This window comes from Xylocopa sonorina, chromosome 8 (assembly GCF_050948175.1).
Source record: "Xylocopa sonorina isolate GNS202 chromosome 8, iyXylSono1_principal, whole genome shotgun sequence".
Lineage (NCBI taxonomy): Eukaryota > Metazoa > Arthropoda > Insecta > Hymenoptera > Apidae > Xylocopa > Xylocopa sonorina.
Window position 1 is genome coordinate 7,420,807 of NC_135200.1, and position 24,251 is coordinate 7,445,057.

Genomic DNA, 24,251 nt, shown 5'->3' on the forward strand with positions numbered 1-24,251 from the left:
TGGTGTCTACTCGCAAATCACTATGCAGTGAGTCAGCGCGAGATTGAGTGAAAGTTTTCACTTTTATTTATATTGATAGATATTTTCTGCGAAAACAAAATATTTAACAACGTGCAATTAGAAATACTCGTTTCGTATGCAAGTGCTTACTTAAGTTTCGTGCTTGATCCTGTTTTTTTAATGGCATAAAAAATTGTGCCACTTAACGGCTTCGCGTTTTCAACGAGCGTGTGCATAAAATTTCGTGAGAATATTTTTCGCAAACCGGCTAGATCGTTTATGGTATCCGTGAATACCGGTGCGAGCAGACTTCTTTTCACTTGGTTTAGTAACGTAGATATTCATAGTGCGTAGTGAAAGTATTCGAAGTCTGAAAGTTCGCATTTCACTGGAAACGCTTCCAAAATCTGCTCGATCGCCGCGCGGACGAACGTGCCGAGCTTCCGTGATAAATTCGCGATTATTATTACCGCGTTTTTGCAATTACTGACACGAATCAATTTTATGTAACGCGACGGAGGTGTTATCGCAAAACATCTCTCGTATTTGTTGCACATTTCGTCTCGTGCGGCGTAAAAGTAGCCTTCGCGGAAGAAAGTGCGAACGGAGAATTGAAATCTACCGGTTTTAAGTAACTAATCATTATTATACGCCATCACGATTGTGCAATGCCTCTTAATCGATCTCTGATCTCCAATCGTAATTACATCGTGTGCAACAAAATTGCAAATTTGTGCAAATCACAGTTGGATCGCGTTACTCTACCGTCCCTTCGTTTCGTATAGCTTCGAGCGATCCGCACGCTCAAGAAACGGGAATAAAATAAGCAACCAGGAAGCGGCCCACTGTCGCCGTCAAACAAGAAGAATAATCTTCGTTAACACGATGTAAATGTACATTATCTAATAACAATTAATCCGGCTAATTATCTAATTATCTAATAACACTTGTTCAGCGTCAGAACCAATCGATAACTTGGGCCTGTGAAAAACGGCTAGACGCAGCAGCCACGGTAATTACATCTCCGTTTCGAAACGTTCGAGGAACGCAACGATCGTTCGCAAAGATCGTGGCGATTTGAATTTTTCTCCGGTGAGGAGCATCGAAGGACGTTCAGGTGAGAGTGCCCGGCAAAAAAAGGCAGGAGGAGGATGAACAGCTGCGGTTACGGCAAGAAGCGAGAAAGAAGGGTAAAAGCGCGTGGTCCCCGCGATCAATCTTGATTCTAGACGGTTATCCGCCGATGAAAACGAAGCGAAAGTGGGGAATAGCCCATTCGGTTGTAGTGGGGACCAATAGGGTATACACCGTGGTGAGTTGCCGACGAGCTGCAGTGTTTCGCGGCGGAGACACCATTTCGAAGGGTGATCCAAAAATTCATTAATCGCACCGTCCCTTTGTACAGTGAGCAGTGACTGGAGTAATCCTTTTTATTGGGTCGCGCGATTCGTTTCCGTCCAGAGCCGAGAAAACAACAGATAGGATCAAGATGATCGTAGCGTCCCTGGTAACGATGCTGGCTGCGATTGCTGCGACACGTAAGTTCCACATTCTCTCGATCTCGATCCATTCTCAGTGAGGATCGCGATCTGTAACGTGGACATATTTCCAGCCACGCCGTTCGTTCCTTAACTGTTACAATATGCGTCCCAAGCGATCGGGTCCCATGTTTCGCGTAACAGTGAGAACATTCGCGAGACTCGAGGTACCGCGATCACTTTTAACTTCGATCGATTCGAAAGTGAACATTTACGGTAAAACGGACGCCCTCGTACTCGGTTACTTTTGTATACGTATAAAAAAATTGCGGCTGCTGCTTTTTAAATTGCACGCTCGTATCCTTTTCGAGCACGAGGGCAGTGGCTAGCGTGAGAGTAAATTTACCAGAAATTTGCACCGCGTTGCTCAGGTCTGGAGCAAAAAACGCTACATGCTAATCAGCGAGAAGAAAAAGAATGGTTTCACTGAAACAGACCTCGGACTTTCTCTTCATTTCTTGGCACGCCACGCCGCAGCTTTTAAAACGCGCTACCGAATTTCCGGTATATCGTAATAGCCCCGTGAAACCGGTCAAATTTCATAACTATTTAAATATGTTCAAATCTCTGGGTCGCCCATCCGTGAGAAGGTGAGAGGAGAGGAGAGAGAGAAAGAGAATTGAAAAGAAGAAGAAGACGAAGAAGTGGGAAAGATCCGTTCGTGTCTCTAGTACGTTCCGTGGGTATTCATTTCACCAGGAGAGTGCGTAAGAGACAGTCGAACTGAACTTTCTAAAGCGTAAATGTCAGATCTACTGCTCGCTGGGTTGCATAAGTGTCCGCAGCGGTTATCGTCTCCACGTACATGTATACAGATGTAAAATCGTGAAATTACATAAAGGAATAAAACAATAGCGGTCGAGCGAGGATTAGTGGGACAGAAAGGGATGTTGAACTCGCGTATGCTCCACCATTTCTCGCTGCCGTTACTTTATATGCTTCCCGGAGCGTGGCATTGATTTTCAGTTTATCTTACGAATTAAATCTAACCGCGAACAGATTTAAGGAATTTGTTCCAGTTTCTACTCCTTTTTCGCGCCGCGTCCCCAATTTTTGCCAACCGGAACGTAATTACCGCGAGAACGGTTATCGCGTTCCTTGAACGAACGAAATATAATTATTTTAGACGGTTGATTCTTAAGGTGAATCGAATTACTTGCATATCTGGAGGCAATTGCCGACAAATCGTCGCTACTTAGGTAAACGTCTCGCTGGAGAAAGAAATAGAGAAAATGTCAGAGCGCCGCGCAAAGAGAGTGAACTTTCATTTATGTGAAACTCATTTAACGTTGCAGACGGTGCGTTCAATTGCCCTAGCAAGGACGGACAGTACGAGGACCCAAAGCAGTGCGACAAGTACTACGACTGCAACGATGGCGTGGCCACGGAGAAGTTGTGTCCAGATGGACTCGTCTTCGATCCGTTGAACCGCAAAGTCAACAAGTGCGACCACGTATTCAACGTCGATTGTGGCGATCGTCTCGAATTACGTAAGATTATTATAATTTCATAACGCCCACTAACCGCGAGAGTATAAATTATTTATATAAAACACCAGCGAGCAATTATTATTTCCAAAAATATTTTCAATTAACTTCGATCCTCGAGCGTTTTATTATTTTCCATATATATATATATATATATATATATATATATATATATATATAAACACACATGTGTGTGTTTAGACATTTGAATGTTCATAAATAATAAATTCTATTTTATCTTATTCGTGTTACTCTTGATGATATCTCATATATATATATATCATATATATCATATATATATATATATATATATATATATATATATATATATATATATATATATATATATATGATATATCATATATATATATATATATATATATATATATATATATACATATATATATATATATATATATATATATATATATATATATATATATATATATATTTTTTTTTTTACAACAAATGGATCGAATGTTGGAAACATATTCCCCGGAATAAAACTGAGACCTCCAAGCCGGACACGTTGCACGTGTCACTGGCTTTTGCGGTTAATGTCCTTGACAGACAGGATACGATGACGGCTGGTAACGAAAGTGATTTTAATTCCTGTCGTATTTTTTCATCTCTCGACGCAGAACCGCCTCAGCCAACGAAAAAGTGCCCGCGAAGGAACGGTTTCTTCGCCCATCCGGACCCGTCTGTCTGTAATATCTTTTACAATTGCATCGATGGCGAGGCTATCGAGATTACTTGCACCACTGGACTGCACTTCGACGAATACAGCGGCACTTGCGTCTGGCCTGACAGCGCTGGTAGAGAAGTACGTATCCTTTGCGATTGTTCGTTTCTTTTTCAGCCACGAGTTCAACGATATTAATATATAAATACTGCTGATTAATCGATATATTCCTGCGTCATTAAATGGTAACGGTAATTGAAATTTAGCTATTTTGTAGCCCTTTGAATAATTAGATAGTGCGGTTTGAAACATGGCTGTTATAATATGGAATTCTTTATTTATGTGGAAAAGCTGTTAAGAATTGATGCTGGTTTTGCGTTATTGTTATTTAATTTCATCTGTTTCCAGGGATGCGGAGTGGTGGACAAAAAATTGAAGGATGGCTTCGAGTGCCCTAAGGAGAGTCAAGTCGATACTAGAGGGATGGTCGTGGATCACCCCAAGTTTGCCCATCCGGACGATTGTCAGAAGTTTTATGTCTGCCTTAATGGCGTAACGCCACGCGAGCAAGGCTGCAGCGATGGGACCGTTTATAACGAGGAACAGCAAAGATGTGACGCGCCTGAAAATGTTCCTGGCTGGTACGTACTTGTAGTACGATTAAAGAAAAGAAAAGGGAGAAGAGAGGGAAATTTAGAGTTAAGTGCGTAGTTAATTAATTAATTTCTATCACTTTTTGCAGTGAGGATTGGTACAAGGATGACGATAAGAAATCATGAAGGACCCTCTGAATTCATATGTCCCGCATCGGGATCTCGATATCATCCTGAAATCATGTCATTCTCGTTTAGTGTGTAATCATGTGTGTGTTTAGACATTTGAATGTTCATAAATAATAAATTCTATTTTATCTTATTCGTGTTACTCTTGATGATATCTCATTTCAACGCCTGTCCTCTCTCTCTCTCTCTCTCTCTCTCTCTCCGTTAATTACAACATCGATAAATTATTGCGACGAGGTATAACGTCACCGTGAACATAAATCGTTATTTAAATATTCGCGTCGAATAGTATCGGGAGTAAATGTAGCTGTTTCGATTTTATTCCTTCATCAAGACAAATGAGGAAAGAAATATATACATATATATGAAATGTCATTGAGTTTTCTTTCGTAAGCAGCCAACCGTGTCGACGGTAACTTTCTCTTGGACGTTTTATTATTTTTTGCTCTTCAATTCACCGACTGACGACTTTCGTGTTAATGTACAGTTTATAGAATTGCATGATAATAGTTCATCTTTTTATTTACAACGTTCCTTTAATATTTCATTTCCTGTACTAATTAGAGATTAATATATATCACGTGAAAGATGAAAATTATGTACTACTCTAAAGTGGTAGCAGAAATACCATTTCACGGAATGGATAGAATAGTGTTCTATCACTTGGTAGGATATTAGATTTATTTAGCTTTGATTATAGCTAATTGTTCTTTCTTTCTGTTGCAAGTGTCATAAGAGAGCAGAATTAGAAGAAGTTTGAAAGGTCATTGAGATGTAAGGAATTTGTTAAGTCAGCATTACTTTAAAATTGCAGTGTACGATTAGGAAGAGAGAAGAAGAAAGGGAAGAAAAGCGAGGCAAGCGCTTGTTTTTGATAGCTCTTTTTATATCATAATCCCCTGATATAAATTCCCAAAAATGGACAATTCAGAATCACGCCGTCCGAAATTTTGAATTTGAATTTGAATTTAAGCGCTTTTTTCGTTATACCTTGTCGATAGTAAGAGATCTGTCATATCGTCATAGTGTACCATTTAGTAATTTAATACTATTCAGTAGTATTAAGTAATTATTTTTAGACGTGGAGGGCAGCAAATTTCGCAAAAACTTCTTTATTCACTAAGCTTTCTGATGATATAATCAAATGGTGAAAACTGCAAGTGAACTCTATACGCGTTCACAGAACTCAAAGGATTCATTTCATTTTTAACCCTAAATGCGGCCTTCCACACCTTGTAGGACTTCAAGGAAAATTCTCTGCGATTTTTGCAAATCGGACCTAGGTTTATGCGAACTTTTTTCTTGCTTTTGAGGTCTAGCATCAGCTGTACAAATTTGTCGCACGAGTAGTGAATCACCATTTATATTACACATCTATTCCCTTCCTGACTTCGTTTCCGCTCCTCTTTCCTTCTCTTTGCTTCTCTCTCACATTTTAATTACAGAATTTTAAAGTACTGCTGACAAAATAAAGAAATTCTTTAATTTGTATCGAATAGAAAGAGTCGGATAAATTATATCTCCCGCTTTAGAGGAAAGAAAGAGAAAGGTATATAAGAAAGCTATAAGAAAGAGTGAGACAGATGATATCGACCCTACGCTAGAACCCCTGGCGCCATCTCTGTAAAAAGTGCTCAAACTGGTCGCTCAGCGTTATCGACAGCGAAGTGAACCACTGAAAAACTACCGCCATCTCTGGAAAGAGTGCTGAAACTAATACCCAAATTGTTTCACCCCTTCTCCGAGAGATGGCGCTAATAGTTCTAAATAGTGGTAAATAGATTATAAAGTTTGAGTAAAGTAGATCATAAAGTTTGAATATATTTTATAAAATATATCCAAATATTATAAATTACTTATGAACACATTAAGAATTCGCGATTGATCTATAAAAAATCAATTATGATTATTTGGTATCAGAATTTCAAGCATATGCAATGTTCTTACTTAGTGGGCTATATTATTATGCTATAAAATATTCAAAATTGCTTCTGAGAATGATTATTAAACAAATAACTCATTACTTGTTACATACATCATGTGTTCATAATCAATTATACATAAAATGTTAAATAATATAAATTTATAAAATACTCGAATTATTGTCGTAATAAGGAATTTATTGCAATAAATCTCTTTCGAGGCAAAATTCACACAATATAATATTAAATTCACAATAAAAAAGTTCACATAAACCTAAGACCGATTTGCAAAAATAGCGGAGAATTTTCCATGGAGCCGTACAAGGGTAAGGATTGGGGTCTTTGTTGTAGCTTCTTGCCAGTGACACAGAAATGCTAGGGTTGCGCTAATTAATTTCTCACAACATAAGCTACTTTAATTTTTCAAATGAAAACTACTGTTAAATAATAATACACCAATTTGTTCTACAAAAAGATAAAACTAATAGACATATAAATGAAATAAAACGATGTGTCTGAAAATTTGAGAAAGAACGAGTTCTCTATTTACTTTTAAGACACGAGTTGTGCAGTAATTAGTTCAATTAATTTATACACTCGTATCAAAATTTTCGTTATGAACTGTTGGAAGTTTTAAGGTAGTACAATTCGGTACTGCAGTTCGCCGTACGGACGAGATGCTTGTAATAATCGTGAGCAGCGGATAGAGACGAGTATGACCAATCCAAACTTCCCCAACTGTCTCTTGATTACACCGTATTTGTGTAATTGCACGGTATTCATTTATACGCAATTCAATCTAAGCTGAAATTTCTTGCGTACAACCAAGATCGGTTGGCTCTGGTTTCGCTGCGCAAGAATTACTGAAAGTGCTGTGTACAGAAAAAAGCAGAGGAGGAACTCTCAGCACCGGTTGGATTCAAGTTTAATTGTAATCAAGTCACTTATCAGAATATCTTAAGTAATTATGATAATCATTATTTTCACAGCGGCTCGCAGCTTGATTATCCTATTGCGAATGATTAAAATAATAAAGTCCACGATCACTTATTCGAATCCAACGAGAATACTGTGTTACAACGACTGACGCGTTTATCATAAAAAAAAAAGAAATCCAAAATCGAACAATCGCTAGATTTAAACCTGAGAAATGCTCTTCGTTTGAAGAAAGTCGCACGGTAGTCCAGCTGAACTGATTTCAAAGGGGCGAACTCTCCACTTCCACATCTCTTGATGAAAATTCTTTCCTCGAAGTTCCTTTTACATTCGAGAACCGAGCGAGAAACCTGGACTGGTCGGTTTTTAACTCCCAAAGAGTTGTCCAAACTTTAAACAAATTTTACAGAGTTTGAAAAAAACGTTGCTCGTAAAACTCGGTTTGAAATCTATTTATAGAGAGAAGCCTACGCCTTTACAGCGACTCTTAAAAGGTAGCCGTACGATTTTTGCTGCTCGTTTCATCGCCGTTCGAATGAGAAGTGTGCCCGTCTGTATTAGACCAACCTCGAAGACTCGCACGGTCCCAGTAATCGGTGTTGAATCGCGCTGCAAAGAACACTGCACACACACACACACACACACACACACACGTGTGGACGTATGCATACGTTAAACTCGCGGAAGGACATTCTCACCAGCTATTGGGATAACGTTGAAGAGACTACGGAGAAGTTAGGTGAATAGCTCGAGTGTGATATTAGGAACACTTTGAGGGGTAAAGCTACTTCAATAACAGAACCAGCGAACCCCCAGAAGGTCAATAGTATATGCAAATTGGCTCTCAAACGGTCGGGCAAAGGTTTCCTTTGGTTTTCATTACGTCGTTTAGCTCCGTGATCTTTGTATTTTCTCTCGATCCACCGTGCGAACGTGGGTTAAACTCTGACAAAGATGCTCGCTACTTCCGCGGGACTCTCATTGCTACTTTAAATAAAAACTCATAGTCAGAACGCAACTTACCATATAACTTTCTACGTAACATTCAACATAATGTAACAATAACAACACCAATGTTTGCACGTCAGATTTCGTTCAACGAAAAGAACAAACTACGCGAACCAATGTGTACCTACAATTTACATACGAGCACTCAGGCAGCGTCCCACGCGATCCTCGTCGTCTAATTAAAAAATCAGCGTAGCCAGCGTCGAAACTTTTTCGTCGAACACGTGCAGAGAGACTCGCGGCTTAATTATGCAGCAACCGAAACAATCGAAACCGTGGTCGAGGTCTTGGCTGTGGGAAGTGGCAGGAAAGTTCTCGCCGGCAGGCGTTCCTTCTCGAAAGTTGATTCTATCCCCGGGAACGAGGGCTGATGCCCTCGCGGGAGGGTTCTCGCAGGAGCTTGCGGTAAGTCCCGGGACCATTTTTTAGAATTAGAAGGGAACAGCGGCAGAGCCGATCGGTAATCGATACCCGCGGAGTGCAGGAGCTCGTAAACTGGCCAAACAACGATACGTACAGGGACGATTGGTTTAGCAGCACCGGGCACACGGTTACAGGACCGCGATTGCCGGGGCAGGTGAGCGATTGGCTCGATCCTTCAGGACCTCTCTGCCCCTTCGTCGATTCGCTTCCCTTCTTTTCTGCCCCGTGCCAACCCCCCCGTCCAACGGATAAAGCACCCGGAGTGCCCACTAATCTGGACCATTCTTACACGGTTCCCTCTCTGCATTTAAATTTTAAGCTGGCTGCTCCGACGGATTCGTTACATTTTTAACGCCACCGACTGTACTGCAATTCGTTCGCCTCGTTTTCTTTCGTGTTGCGTTTAGGTTGATGGGGGTTTCCTCGGGTACGCGTCGCCATTTTGGGTCACCGTTACGCTGGCAATTAAACTTTGCATTTCTAGTCGAGTGTAGAATGTGGTTTTTTTCTATTTACTCTCTTAATTATCGGCTAAGAATTTGGTCTTTATGTACAAGTTCTTTTTTGTCGTATTTAATTCGAAGAATCAATAGAGACAGTGAGTCTGGATAAACTCAGTGCTCTGATATTGACTACAAACCCTTCATCGTGAAGTCACTATATATTTCGCTCGTTTATTTGCTCGAACTGAATCTTACTACGGTTTTTTGCTTTCTGGTCGCCAATTCTTCTAGAGACCACTTTGTCTTCCTTTTCAGTACTGCTGGTACATTTATAGAGAAGGGATGACAAAGCTCTGGATTCTAAGAGCGGTTGCAACTGCTCGGTTAACCGTTGTGCAACGAACGTTTGTCTGACAAGAAAGTGGAAAGCTAAAGTGAGGAAGCAGGAAAGAGTCAATGTTACGTTCTGCAGATAAAAATTCTACTTTTTCAAAAGAAGCATTTACCTGCGATCCTCCCATAAGTTCGACTGCAGTAACCTCTAACAATTATAACAGTTCATCTTCTTGTCAATTTTCGACGCCATGAGTCGTTCCTACAGAAGAGATCGCATCACGATATCTCGATAATCGAGTGTACAAACACCACGTTCACCAAGGAAACGACAGTACGACGCGGTTGAGCGTGTCTCGCTGAGTTATTTGCTCGCTGCACTTAACTGCGATTACTTCGAGCAACAGTATCGGTGCATTCCTACCTGCAAAATTGTAGACAGCATTACGATGGCCTCATGTCCCGACAGAATGTCCACGCTCGCGTAACAACTATCCAAGCGTTGTTTGATGAACATTTCGGGGCACTCGCTGCCCCGTCTGAGCGTCGTTTCGAGGGTGGACGGAAATAAGTGGTTTCGCCTATCCGCGTTTGTTCGAGTCAAAGCAATCGCAAGAGGAATTTTGCGATTGTTCCGCAACAGAAGTAACGGCGTACCCGTCGTGGTTTTAGCGCGAGCACTGGCCAAGTGAAAAGTAAATTAGATTACGCGCTGGTACAGTAATTGTAATTTGTTACTCGCGTATCGTTCGCAGCTTGTAATGGTGGACGATTATCTTGCATGTGCGGTACGCGTGCAAGTGAAATTTATACTTCCAGTCGGTTATGAATTTTGCGTGGTAATACCTTTGAAACAGTTAGCGAGCAATTTACCAATTATCCCTCTTTCTCTCTCCCTTTATTTCCCTTTCATACATCCTTTTCATGAGATTAAAATTGTAATCGCTTTAGTTAACCCTTTGTGTTCTCCATGCGAGCACAGTGGCATTAGTATAAAAACGAATGGACCTCTTCGAGTACATTTAAATATCCTCCAAAACAACTTCCATCGCTGAAAATTAAAAAATTGATCGATTCACACTAATCTCCTCAGAACCTAGTGATTTAAGGAAATCAACTTCAGCATGTACTCCGTGCGAGTCTCATCCGTATCCTTCTCAGTAGGTAACCGACTGAAAATTCTCAGTCGAACGCTCGTCCCTTGAAAAAAATTGATTACTCGATTACTCGAAATCAGCTGAAAAGGCTGGAAGTTAGGTGTATTTATATCATCGGAAGCCGTTGCTTCGAAGCGTTCCCGTAACTCGTAACTATTACTCTCGGCTGGAACGTGTCAGTGAATTTCCGTAAGGGGCGGATTTGCCCCGGAAACCGGGCGCGATCCAAAGTTTACGGCGTCAGCGTCGCGGTAAATTTATCCGTCGGGGTATGCAGATTTTTACGGCGGCCAAAAGCCCAGGGAATCGGGTGTTGCTCGAACGGATTCGCAGGCGTTTCATTCGTGCGAGCCGCGCGATTTTCGATTATTTACAGATTTTTCGCGGGCATCAAATATTCAGACGCGATTGATTCCTCGAGCGCGCCTCGAGCTGTGCCCTCGAGCAACGCTCCCTTCCCAACGAACCAAGCCTCGATACAAATGCCACCGCGTACCGGCTGTTACTCTCTCCCCCCGTCGCTATTTTTTCTACCACCGTCGGATCTTTGTTTCCTTAAGCGGTTTTATCGATTACACGTCCCGCGTTGCGTTTCGACAATCGTTTTCCGATATTGACGGGAGTTTTATTTTAATGTAAGTCGCCGCGATATTATTGCGTCGTTGCTGTGGGCTGTTTCGTGCTGTTCGAGTTCTCTCGAATGCGAGCTCGTGAGCTAACTTTTTTATGGGCTAGAGGTAGACACGCGCGGACGTTGAGGGACGAGAGAAGCTATTTTTAACTAATAACTTCGTAGAATTGTTGTACGAGGAATATTTAACATTTCTGTTGATTATTGTAATTGTAGATAAGATTAATAATTAATATTAGTTGATTCAAGATGGCGCCAGGCCAGAAAATGACAGCTCGAGCCGCCACAGTAGATCATGACGAGCCAGGTCATTTTGTACCAGCGAATAAAAATAAATGTATGCTACTTATCGACAGAATGATATAAATTAAAACAGGTTCTTACGTGATCCTTTTTTGTCCAGTTTACTTCGTTCGACTCGTTACGTGCGACGTAGCGTGCTACACGTGTAAGAGAAATATCCATCAAACGCCAATTACGAATAGAAATCTAAATGTAAAAAGAACCAATGACTGTCAATGCAAATGGGAAGGAATCTAACAGACGAGCGCAAGAAAATCCTCGTTCTTAACCACGATGATTAGCTTTAAATGCACATCTCGTAATGTATAATGAAAGCAACGAGCGAACCTTTGGTATCGACACGTTACACGCGAAAAAAGTGATCGTCCGTGTCTCGCGTTGAACGAAACGACCGGTGATGAATCGTTCCCTTTCTTTTCTTTTCCCACGAGCGTCTACGGAATTCAGCTTCCGGCTCGCTTTATTTCGCCGAGCGTTGGCAGCTCTCGTAGGCTCGCTTATTTGTTCGAACTTGCGCCTCTCGCGTAGGTGTTAACTCTCGTCGCGCTCTGCAATTTAGCGTCCCAGCGACGTATAATCGCGTTAAAAGTCGAGGACGAAGTCGGGACGAGGCGGTAATCGGCCGTACTATCCGATAACGAGTTCCGTTCAGCTTCGCGACTGCGCAAGCGACGAAGAAACGGAGAACGAGAGGCGGCGACGCGGTAGAACCGGAGGAACCGACGGGATCGAGAGAATTCTTAACGAACGGCATAATGAATAATTTTGTTGCCACATTTAGAACCCCGCGAGCATTGTTCGCCGTCGTTAGCCTCGTTGTTTCGTTTGCTTTGTCGCGGAATAATAACTGATACGTTGTATCGGGTAGTAGCTGCCTTTGCTTTATTTGGAACCGCGAATATTTAGACCCCAGCGTTATTTACGCAACAGTATCCCGATACTCGAAAGGGAGCATTTTTTAACGTGGCTTTAAACAACCTTTCCACTCGCAGAAATATTCGTTCCGTTTATTGTTCGTGGAACGTAGGGATCAACAATTGGGAACACGGTAAATGGATCTAATAAAATAATAAATATAATAGAGCCTCATATTCTTCCTATTCTGATTCCAGTTCGAATATAATAATATTTCCTAGAAAAAATGAAAAATATATCCTGTCAAACGGTTTATCAAATCGTTGTATATTACATACCCTCATCATGCGTGCATTTATCATGCACTAATTGATTCTGTACGAAAAGTTCGATTACTAAAATTTGTCAAAAGAGAGGACGCATGTAAGGACGCGGTTGCAGATAGAAAATGAGCGACGCATCGAAGCGAGTGGATCGCTGAAGGTGCGCCTTGTCCAGCAAATAAAGGGCGGCGCGAGGAACGCCTTTTCGTTCGCGAGGTTCGTCGAGGGATGTTTGTCCACGGACTCGAGCGGTAGAATTGGGAAACAATCGCGTGGTTGCATGTAATGTAACACGTGCCAGGGTGCATTCTCCCTGGGACGTGTTACTCTTTGTCCCAGGGCAAGTGGGGTGGCTCCTCTTTCCTTCGGGTGTCCCGATCGAGTGGGCGAACCGGAACACACGCGAGTACACAGGCTCCGTATAGGTGGTACTCTTAATCCCTTGAGAGCAAAGACCGGTAGCTAACTCCTGCGAACGCAATCATTTCCAGTGAAGGGAAATCAGTTTTCTGCGAACCCTCTTCTCTTCTCTTCGTTCAGCTTTTTCCTTGCGCTGAACCGTGGCTCTGGATTAGTTACCCCTTCGCGAGGACGTTCTCGAGAGATTACGCGCGGGGTGCAAGTGTAAATTGATGTAACACGCGATGAAAAGATTTTTAGGATCAACTTTTCATGCGACTAAAACTTCTTTAACGATCGATATTTTTCATCTAAATAACAACCATTAGATTGTACCTTTTTCTAACGAGATTTTAGGCTTTTAAATTTTATTTTTGCAGAAATTCGGAGTTTGGACATTAATCTATTTTTTAAAGGTGTCTTCAACGTCTTTTAGAAAGTGATTCAAGTGTTTAGCTATGAGCTATTAGCAACGAGTTATTGCTGGTAAGGCAAAATTAAGGTCTCTTGCAATTTCTTCTCTTGCTTCTTCTTGCTTCCTTCTGATTGCTTCTCTTGCAATTTCTGACCTATTCCTTTCATTACCATGCAAAGCCTGTTACTTACTATTTCAGCTGACCGTGGTAGCAATCTAAAAGACAATTTTATTTCTTCTTCTTTCTCGTTCAATTTTACACACACTTTCCGTTTACTTTATGACACATCAATAATCCAGATCCATCGATAAAAGTTTCGTGCGACTCAACTATTTGTTCGTTACCGCAGTGTGTCCAAGTAATAATGGTTTCTAATGGTCGATCCTCATTACGGCACAACGGTTCGCGGCGTGTTTACTTTTATTAAAGCAATATTGTCCCAGTGCAAACATTTCGGCTGATGGCTGCCGCTAAATTCGGCGCAAGGTATCGCACCTGCGGTGTCGCGTTTTCCATACAAAAATATATATAACGCGGACGCGTGTCGCGGGGAGGCCGTGGAAACCAGATTGTCACCAAACACGTTAGATTGTTCTTTTTATATTTATTGCTGATTGTTCTCTATCGTTCTTCGGGTGTTATCCGGTTAATCGTGTATACGTGGAAGCGATCGCGGGTAAAAACGAGAAAAAAAAAAACGAGACAAAAAAAGGGAACAAGGCGACAGGGGAGGCCAAATGGAACGGACGGTTAAAATGTCTGCCGGAAAGGGGGAAACGAATTTTCGAATGGCCGCCTGGAAGAGTGAAACGGCAACGGGAAATAACGAAGTAGTACAAGCATTAGGATGGAGTATCGTTTCACCCGTCGCGCCACTTTCAACGTCGTGGATAAATGAAAAAAATACGTTCGTGGCTTTTTTCACTTCTGGAGTTACGTACCACTCGAAGAGGACGATGGAGAACGCAGACGAGGAAGTTCGAACGATCCGTTTAGGCGTGCGTTGATGCGTGATCGATAAAGTCTATAAATGACACGTTGTTCAGTATCGAAGGGCGTTAATCAATTTAGCGGCGTGCTGTTTAATTTGCTGCATTGATAAAGCGACCTTGCTGGCAACTTTGTTAATTGAAATTTCTAACTGTTGCGCGGTGAAACCGAAAACGTATACTGTTTTTCTCGATCCGTATGTGGTTTCCAGACGCGTTTTTGTATCGCCTCGATTCAAGACAGTAAACGAATGGAAGTAAATATTTAATGATATTAATTAGGCGCATGTGTTACAAATTAGTGGAAGCTTTATTTAATAGCTTCTGTTCTATACGGAACGCAGAGCTAATTATTAGACAAGACATCGTGTTATTAATTAGACAGAACGACACTTCGGTACTTTGAACCACGTGAATGACAAATGACGTCGGTGAGGTTCAGATCTTGGTTGGTGTTAATCAAGACACAAGTTCTGCTACAGATGCTTTAACGTATTAATCACCGCTATAACTCAACGGTGATTTAATTAAACTGTCATTCGTGAAATATGTAAAATATGCTGTTCACACGTGAGCAAATCAAAAGTTTCAAATTCGAAAGTCAAGTCGACCAGCGAATCGTTAAGCGTGGATAACGGGAGTACTATAACAAAATAGCTGAAAACGGAAAACAAAATTTCCTTAATATCAAACTATTAATTCAATCGAGGAGGAAGTACGATAAATATCGCGAGGGTTGAAAAACTCGCGACATTCCAGGAAAAGTTCGAAGCTTTCGAAGCCCTCGAATCTGGCCTCCATTTTGGTAGCGCGCACAACTTGCGACGGGCCAGGGGTCCTTCAAACACTCCGGTAAAGTCAAATTGGCCTTTCAAGAAACGCTATTAAAATATTAATGCCGCTATAGAAAGCGAGCGACCGGAAATACGAGCACGAACGACCGTCGCGCTTCGAACAGAAGTTAAATTGTATCAATTAATCTAATTATGTTTATCGCTGGAATTTCATTCGTACGGTAACGTCGAATTCGCGCGACGTCACGATTTAATCGGATAATATTTTAACGTGCCAACGGTTTAGCGGATATATTCTAGTTACTGTACAGCAGCTAATAAACAGATGGGGAGTACGCGAGAAAGATGGCGAGACAGGATCAGGCGGAAACGTGGAGCGTGAAAACCGAGGTGTATGAAAATTCATCTCTCGAGGCTCGCGCGACGAGCGTATTTCCGGTCCATTAAACGCGATATCAGCCGCGATCTTTTCGTTTTGCTGGCAAATCTATTAGCAAAATAATCTGGATCCTTCTTGCTCGATTTTCCTCATTAACGACCCGTGTTGATGAGCGTTCTTTTGCGAGGATTACTTTCCGAATGGTTCATTGTTTCCCGCCATTATCTCCATGAATTATTCGACGATAACCCCGTTTGTTGGGCCGTTTCGATGAATTTTTCCGGAAAGTACAACGCGATCGTCGAATTGTGCGCAGGTGTACATTCGTCCGCCGTAACAATGGCTGCGTAGAGTTGGGGTTTCGCATGCTGCAGACAATCGTGGCTTATCGTTGCGAAAAAGAATACTGTACCCGCTCTAAATATGGAATAAAGGATTCATTTCATAGCGTTACTATTATTACACCATGAATCGTATATATTCACAAAAATACCGCATCATGATTGAATAGCAGACTTATTGTAGACAAAGAACAAGCATTTCTCTGTCCCTTTCTGCTGCACTAAAGAATCCTAACTTCCAAACACCATATTCTAAACGTTATTTTATACGAAATCTACTCTAAAGCAGATAAGACAAAAGTAAGGGTGGAAAGAAACGGTAGAACCAAAGACGAACGCAGAAGCACGCGATGAATCGCAGGCGTCGCGAAGTGAAAGGGACAGCGTAATGGTGGTTACGGGGGTAAACGGTATTAACGCGTGGAGGCCAGGGGCGAGGACAAAACGAGAAGTTAGATGACGGGGTCGTCCGGACGTCGACAAAGAAAAACAGGGGCGAAAGTAGCGCGACAGGTAGGCGGGCTCCCGCAGGAACAATTCGAGATGTAAATCAATGGCTGATAAGGGTGGCCGTCCCGCGGGAGAAGTAAGGTCGCCGGATTCCACGCTCAACTAGAAAAGAGGACTGGGAAGCCTGAACGGAGCTTCTACCAGGGAAAGGTGGGTCTTCGTTCCGCGGAAATGCCTCGTTCGAGAATTATTTATCTGCCGACTTTCAACGAAAATTTTCGCCCTTAAGTGGGTTCTGTGTTTCCCATCGTCTCTCTCTCTCTCTCTCTCTCTCTCTCTCTCTCTCTCCTCGCGTCGCTTCTGGTTCCACTATTTTCTGGCTCTGCTTGAAGTCGCGCCACGGAATAGGCTTCGTCCCTGGCTGGAACGCGCCTCGAATCGACGCGTTCGTTGAACTCGAAGGAATCGTTACTGGCAAAAATAAATATCCGTACGCGAAATCTGATGAGTAAACTAAACACGAATCTCGCTACGCTCGCTGGGAATCGCGAAGCTTGTAGATAAATCTCATCTCGTTTTGTTCTGTTTTTTATTTTTCGAGATATTCGAGTCGCTGTAAGGGGGGAGAAGGTATGGGCGCTTCTGCCTCGCGAGAAATTTAACGACCAGGCCGACATCGTTGGATCTATGGAAGCCAGTTTATTTGAACGATCGAAACTTTTCAATTGGCTCTTGTTTACGCGGTTATAAATTTCCCACTCGAAGCGCGTCCCGTTCAGCACCCTGCCCGTTGAACCTTGCTACGAATTTGTGTGCAGCTTATTTCGTAACGAGCGCAAGTCAGACAGAGGTAGATTCATCTTTTTGATTGATAAATTCCACGCGAAAGGCACCCCCGCATAATCGATATCCGATACTAACGACGGCTCTGCCCGGCCAATCCCTCTGACGTCGCATGATACGTCATGGTACAATATCCTGAATTGAACGATTTATTGAACAGGCCTACAACCGCGCAACAGTTTCGCGTACGCGGCGTTCCAGGCTTCGACAAATGTTTCGATCGGGAAACTGGCTGCAAAAAGGCGGAACAAAAAAAAGAGGTGCAAAAAATATGTATGAAACTACCGAGCTCGCACGTTTCTGATATTTTCGTACCTCGCGCTTCGTTGTAATTGTTTGCAAGCTTTTCTACCGTGGCTGGCCATCGATAATATGGAGTTTCTGCGCGCGGCTATGGTTTAATTCTTTTTTACCGATTCCCCTTTGAAGCGTTACTATTATTTTATCGCGGGTCGAACGGTTATGCGCGGTACTTTTCCGCTTCCCTTTTTTCCGCTTTGCAACACTGGGTCTCTTCTTTAACTGGAGAACAATTGTCAGTTACCAACGAACCGTGTTTTAGTATCTAAAACAGAAACGATCATACACTGCAATTATTAACGAAGGCATTAAATATTTGCTGTGTACCAATCAGAGTATCTCCATTTAGTAGTGCTACATCAGGAGACGACACGAAACAAACCGCGCGCGCAAGCAAAGCAGAACTCGAGTCTACGATCTGCGGTTGGCCAGGAAATGAAAACGCAGCGATGCATACTTTAATATTTCAACACCGTATTATACAAGCGGAATCTATGTAAATAATGTTGCTCCTCGAATTTCCCCGGGGCGAAAGGTGAAAAGTCCGTCCAAAAAAGAGAGAGAAAAAGAATATAGGAAGTGGGGGTGGACGTAAATATCTTGTTCTTTAAACGAGTCAGCGGTAACGAGTGAAATCGTTGCTGATGGCTCCATGGAGCATCCGCGTTTCGAGCAGAGAGACATACGGTTCTGGACCGTGGAATTTCACGCGGCAGTTAACGGCTGGTAGATAGCGGGAGCGACGTGCCGGTCAGATAAAACGCAAAACATTGGGGCTGACATGCAATTAGTGGCAGCGCCGACTGCAAATCGTCGTGACGCGGTACCGCGAGATTTACTGTTCGCTCACCCCAGCAATTTCATCCTGTCGGCCCTCCCTTTTTACGTCGCCGGCTCTTTCCCTTCCTCCTTATTTTCCCTCCCACCCCTTCCTCTATTCCGCTCTAATTTTCTTTGTGCCCTTCAAACGGGATCGCGCGCGCTGTTTTATTCGCAGATGCGTTTAAATCCCTTTGCCGCGTTCCGCTACCACCCCTTGTTCCTCCGCGAAGACAGATGAAGAGGAACGAGGGCTTCACCTTTGCGTTGCATCGACGCGAACGTTCATTCGAAGGCTAATCAATTTCTTCGCGAATTACGCGTAAAGCTCCGTTTTTGCCTTACATTTGCTTTTCTCCTGATGACGTGCACGGAGGAGTAGAGTTACGTTCGATGTGTACCAACGTGCCACCCCTTGGCGTTCAGATTGAATTAGTCGAGGATTTTCAGCAACGCGAGATTTTTCTATTAGGATGTACGCAGAGTGTAACAGAAATCGTGGCGTAGCTCGCGATTTTTAGTACACTTTGTACATTCAGGGATGTAAGTTCTTTTCCAGCAGAAATCTCGTTACGCGTGCTCGTGGTGGACGCGATGCGCGCAATGGTAAACCGCTTGCATCAAGAATCAGACTTCATTTGGCTCGATCAATTTATCCTAATGACGCACCCCCTTTACCTACGTCGAAGACATCGTATTACTCTGCATTCTCGTCCGCGCAATATCATTTTCTTTTATTCACGTTTTTCATTGCTCGCCTTCGAGTTCTTCTTTTTTCTTTTTTTCTATTGCTTCAGCCCTTCGCTATTGCGTTTGATAGTTGGTTAGTTATACGCAGCTGAGTCTACCCCCCCGTCGTCCATTTCGATGAACCGACGCTTAAATCGTTATTCCTCTCTTCAGCGTTCAATTAAAGCGGGGATTATCGGTGCTTCGAAAGTTACTTTCGAGTCGCTCAGCCACGGTAATGCGTGTAGAACAGAGTTGGGCCATTGTTCGCGCGGTCTTCGATTTGAAAACGGGGCGCAATAAAATCGTTCGGGAGTGGCGAGTGACATTTTTCTCTCTCTTAGGCGCGTCCCTTTTTCTATTTCCTGGTACATTCGAACGGCTCTATGTATTTAGTTCAACTGTGTATTTAAATAAATTTCATTGTCCTTAATCAGTCACAGCTGTTCATGGAAATTAACATTAAACGCTCATTCCTTCGTATTTTCTTTTTAACTAACCCCCCTTTTTTAAAGTAGGTATATTTCTAAATTAAAAATTGATTATATATACTTACTTCTTACTGTTATTATTGTTTTCTCAGTTTGTTGGTTAGAAGTATTAGAGCGACTGACGCGTACAGGGCTGTTAAATTTCGACTTACTTTACGGGGTGTTTCAGTTTTTACGAGCGGCAATGGATATTTTGTGGCTGACGCTAAACGTTTACAACTAAAGATACACCATCGTTTTTGGTCGATTTTCGTCCGATTCGGGGCTCTACGGTTACTCCTTAAATTTTCTCGCAACTGCCGCTGAACACCCTGCACGTGACGGTCTGTTTGAATGCGGATATCGACCCTGACTGGCTGACGGATCGTTTCTAAGTTGAACGTTACGAGAATTAATCGCGCGTTCGGACGCATTACGCTATTTGATTAATTAGTACGATAATCTCGTTCATTGTTTGGCAACGCTAGCGGCGTTGAAATTATTCAACCGAACGTGCGCTTATATTCTTCGTCATCCTTTTGCTTCGAACATCGCGTAATTCGTACCGAATTCTTCCAACTAGCGTGACTCTTGCAATTAGCGGTCAAATGAATGGTCATTCGATCGATGTTTCTCGTATTTTTATACGAACGATCTTCAATTAACTGTTTCAATTTAATTTAAATAATTGTCTATCATTGTAGTTTCACAATCGAACCTGTTCTCGTGCTTGAGTGTATATCGTTACACGTACAGTTCATGATTTTACTTTTTATATATTTCTATTGAGAAAACAGAAAAATAGCGAAGAAAGAGGAGATGAAGCTACGAATATAAACGCAACGAACCCCTACGTACATCGATGCAATACAATCCCGTCCGATTTCGCAGTAGAAGAATAAACTTTCTTCGTTTCTTCTACGCGAGCAAAACAAAACAGCGTATAATTGTTTTAAACTTCAATGCCTCTAATTAACTTCCAGCTGATTATATTACAACCGAAACGCAATACCATCGATCGTCGATACCATTGTTTGTACTTAAATTATCTCGCAGCCCCCTCTCTCGTTGTTCCCCGTTGTTCCCCGAGTCTTCGTCGATCGGTTTTCTCGCAGGAAACGATAAAACGGGGGCTTCAGATTCGTCGAACGCGACAACGGCCAACTTCGTTAAACGACTCGACCGTGTTTTCGTTAATTATAATATTTCTATCCGAGGATTTCGCAGAAAAACGGATTACGGCTCGCTATGTGAAATCGTTCATTTCCACGAGTTTATTCATTTCTGTTCGTTTTTATTAACACATTCTCATGACTGCGCTCTTCAATTTGCTTGCAGATTTCCCGCGAACTCGTTCGCGTTCGCCAGCCGCAAACAAGATCGCCCAACGAACTAGCGCGATATAAATTACGTTTGAACAGTCTCGACGATGGCGATCGGCTTAAAAGGGCCAATTATTTATTGTCGCGTCGCGCGCGTGCCACCTTTTCACGGGTTATTTATCGAATTATGCGGTGCACGCGTTCAGAATTGAATTTAACTGGGGCAAACGCTGGGAAATTGATTCCCAACCACTTTACCAACGATCTTAAGCTAGACGCGAGCATCAGTCGCGTCCGAGCGCAGCGGCTGGAGGGTGAAATGACATTTTCAAGGGTGGAAGGGCGAAGGAGAACAGCACCGTCGTGGATTCGAACGCGGGGCAACGACGCGTTATCTCAGCTCGATTCTCTCTGTCCCAGCCAGCCAAGCCGGTTCTGTCTATCGAATTTTTCATAAAATGTTGCTAAGCGGGACGAAGTTCCGACGGGAGTTCCCGCGCCGCGGGAAAGTAATTTCCTCCGCCGGTTTTCATGGCCCTCTGTCGCTAACGGTATCGATATCAACGATAAGCTCGAGAATTACTTCGACTCCTTCGAGCTCACCGGTCGGAAAATCAAATCTCGAATTTATTTTGTCCACGAGCTCGTTCCGTTCCTCGCCCCGTCTACCAGCAAAATCAATATTGTAATACGCGAGCAGCGCTGCGAAGGGGTGGGCCGCCACTTTAATCGCGACGTATCGCGTCGGTCTACGGAACGGAATTATAGAAATCGACGGCCGTTCCGGGGACGGGATGACGGAGTTGCCCGCCGGGAAGAAATCTCGTGATTCGTGAAAACGATCCGCTGTATCAGATTCTGGTCACGCGCAATCAACGACGGTTTTTGCCATTTCTCCCGGCTACCTTTTCTTCCTCGTAACTATCGATCGCAGTAATATTGTTATCGACAATGTGGCATGTTCGTTTCGTTGTTCCAAGGATATTCTAAAATTATATACTTGGTATAAAAATAATATTAGCCTCTACTTTGTAGAAAAGAAATTAAAAGCTGCAATATTAGTTACGACAGGGTCGTTAGCAACAAATGCACTATGATTAAGTATCTTCGTGGTCCAGCTTTAAAATTCATGTATATGTACGCAAAGAACAATCTCTTCTGTACTCAGAGCGTTAAACTGTTAGGAGTAAAGTTTTTCTGAGGGAAAAAAATGCGTGGGATTTCTTTGGGACGACTATACGAGGGTCCAAACAGTTTCACCCGGATACAAAGTCGCGCGGCTGTATCCATCACCCGTCGAAGGAAATTCGAACTTCCCTGCGCAAACTTTATCGATGAAAATCAATACTGGTGACTCTCGGATCGTCTCAGACACCGTCATGCCCCGTGTACTCCATTTTCAAGAGGTCCCCCCCCCCCCCTGTAAGAAATTCGCCACCCCCCGAAAGCAGCCATCCATCTCTCCGCGTAATCTCTGCCGGATATCCGGATTCAAAGTCAACTCGCGGGCGATGTAACGCGTCAAACTAAAGGAACGTCGCGGAGCCAGCCAAGAAGAAAATAAACGCTCGCGGAGTGACACGGCTGATGGTCGGTTATCCTCGTCCTTGGCTTCTGTTAACAAGTGCCTCATCCACCCTCGGCTCGTTTCGAGCGTCTCTTTAAACTCGCGCGTAACTGTGACTTCGAGGGAGCGTTCCTTGGTAGCAGACGGAGTAAATCCTGACTTTCATCGTAGAAATCACCGTCGCGCTCTTGTTAAGATATTTCATCGAGTTTAAGCTAGATCCAAACGCGACCGTGGCAATCGTGTCGCGAACGTCATTGGTACGCCTGCTGTAAGCGTCCTCCGCCACGATCGAGAAGAGGATTACTTTAGATTCGCGTGCAAATATAGTCTGGCCAACTCTCCGCGAGCAGTTGGATATCGAATCGAATATGAATCTCATTGCGCTAGCCGTGATCGAGGGGCTGGAGATTGTCCTTGTTTTTTTCTCGACCCTCGTCTCGAAGGGAAAAAGTATCCCTCGAGACTGGGGCCACGCCAGTTTCGTCGAGGATCGACTGCTCATAAAGCGGTCCAAGTTTTCGCAGTTGTTTCCAGCTGTCGATTCAGTGATCACTGATTAGCAGATTTGGTAGAAAGGACGAAATCCATCGTCTGTTGTGCACACTGCAAAGTTTGAAGTAATAAAAGTGTATGTGTTGTACGCGATCGTTTAAGAAAATATTACATTTACAATAAGACACGAGTGTCGAAGTTAGTTTATATACAAAATTTGAAGTGAATTGGATGACATTTGTAGAAGTTAGAGAACGTTCGTTGAAGAGTTGTACTAATAGGAGTTACAAAAGTATTCGAGCGTGCTGCGCTTTGAAAATAGAGTTGGACGAAGTAAAAATTTTCATACTGGCCTCAGTACGGTGTATTAATGTTCCAACATGTTTGTCGTTGAAATATCACCAGGAGAAACTAAAACAATGGCGACCAGGAAATATAGTATCCATTTATGCGCTGAGGTATATAAAATAGTAGATAACACTATCGAATCTGGCGTGCTCAAAGTTTTAAACGCACTGGTATGTCATTACCAGTGACATTCAGATTCGACATGAATTACCTTATAAATACAGACAGTGAATACATGAAGAAATAGTACCGATTGATTGTTACAATAGTTCGGTCGATTTGGACTTTTGTATTTTGATTTCTTATAGGATTACAACTGATTAAACAGGTATCTATTCTCTTAAAAATTAGTAGAAAATTAATTTCTTCGAAGTTTACTGCGAACAGTTTACAAACTAGTAGCATGAATCAGTGAACATAAATTTATTTAGTGGATAGATGCATCACTCTGCTCGCCAATTACTTTCTTCTTACATGCAGTGAATAGTTGGTAAAACGAAATACGTGTGCAAAGTCCGAATCAGTGGGAACGCGGTATTTTATTAGTTTCCAAGGGGCTGCGCAAATCGATCGATCAAGTGGATCTAGCGAGATGCAAAATTCTCTTTGCGCGCAGCCTTACTTTTGCTAGTAATTAACGAAATATAAAGAGAAATTACCCGTTCGACGGAAGGATTGAAGTGCTTTGGATTAAAGGTAAGGTATTTAAATATCAAGGAGCGCTTTGTGGATTGAAGCATTTTTTTTTCTTTTACCCTTTCCCC

At 42.6% G+C, this 24,251-nt stretch overlaps 1 protein-coding gene and 1 pseudogene across 1 annotated transcript; one reads left to right on the plus strand and one right to left on the minus strand.

Annotated features, from left to right (window-relative positions):
• Positions 1-1,211: 1,211 nt before the first annotated feature.
• LOC143425856 (protein obstructor-E) lies at positions 1,212-4,625 on the plus strand. The gene is made up of 5 exons (XM_076898902.1): positions 1,212-1,538; positions 2,834-3,028; positions 3,667-3,851; positions 4,119-4,351; positions 4,453-4,625. Exons 1-5 carry the CDS (start codon positions 1,490-1,492, stop codon positions 4,487-4,489), a joined length of 699 nt encoding a protein of 232 aa, XP_076755017.1. The 5' UTR covers positions 1,212-1,489; the 3' UTR covers positions 4,490-4,625.
• Positions 4,626-17,897: 13,272 nt separating this feature from the next.
• On the minus strand, positions 17,898-23,149 carry LOC143426383 (uncharacterized; annotated as a pseudogene).
• Positions 23,150-24,251: the final 1,102 nt, after the last annotated feature.

Bases quoted from the DNA above. Each gene is read 5' to 3' on its own strand.
- LOC143425856 (XM_076898902.1), top strand. From the start codon at position 1,490: ATGATCGTAGCGTCCCTGGTAACGATGCTGGCTGCGATTGCTGCGACA. The intron at 3,029-3,666 runs GTAAGATTATTA...CTCTCGACGCAG, and splicing joins TGGCGATCGTCTCGAATTAC to AACCGCCTCAGCCAACGAAA. The intron at 4,352-4,452 runs GTACGTACTTGT...CACTTTTTGCAG, and splicing joins CCTGAAAATGTTCCTGGCTG to TGAGGATTGGTACAAGGATG.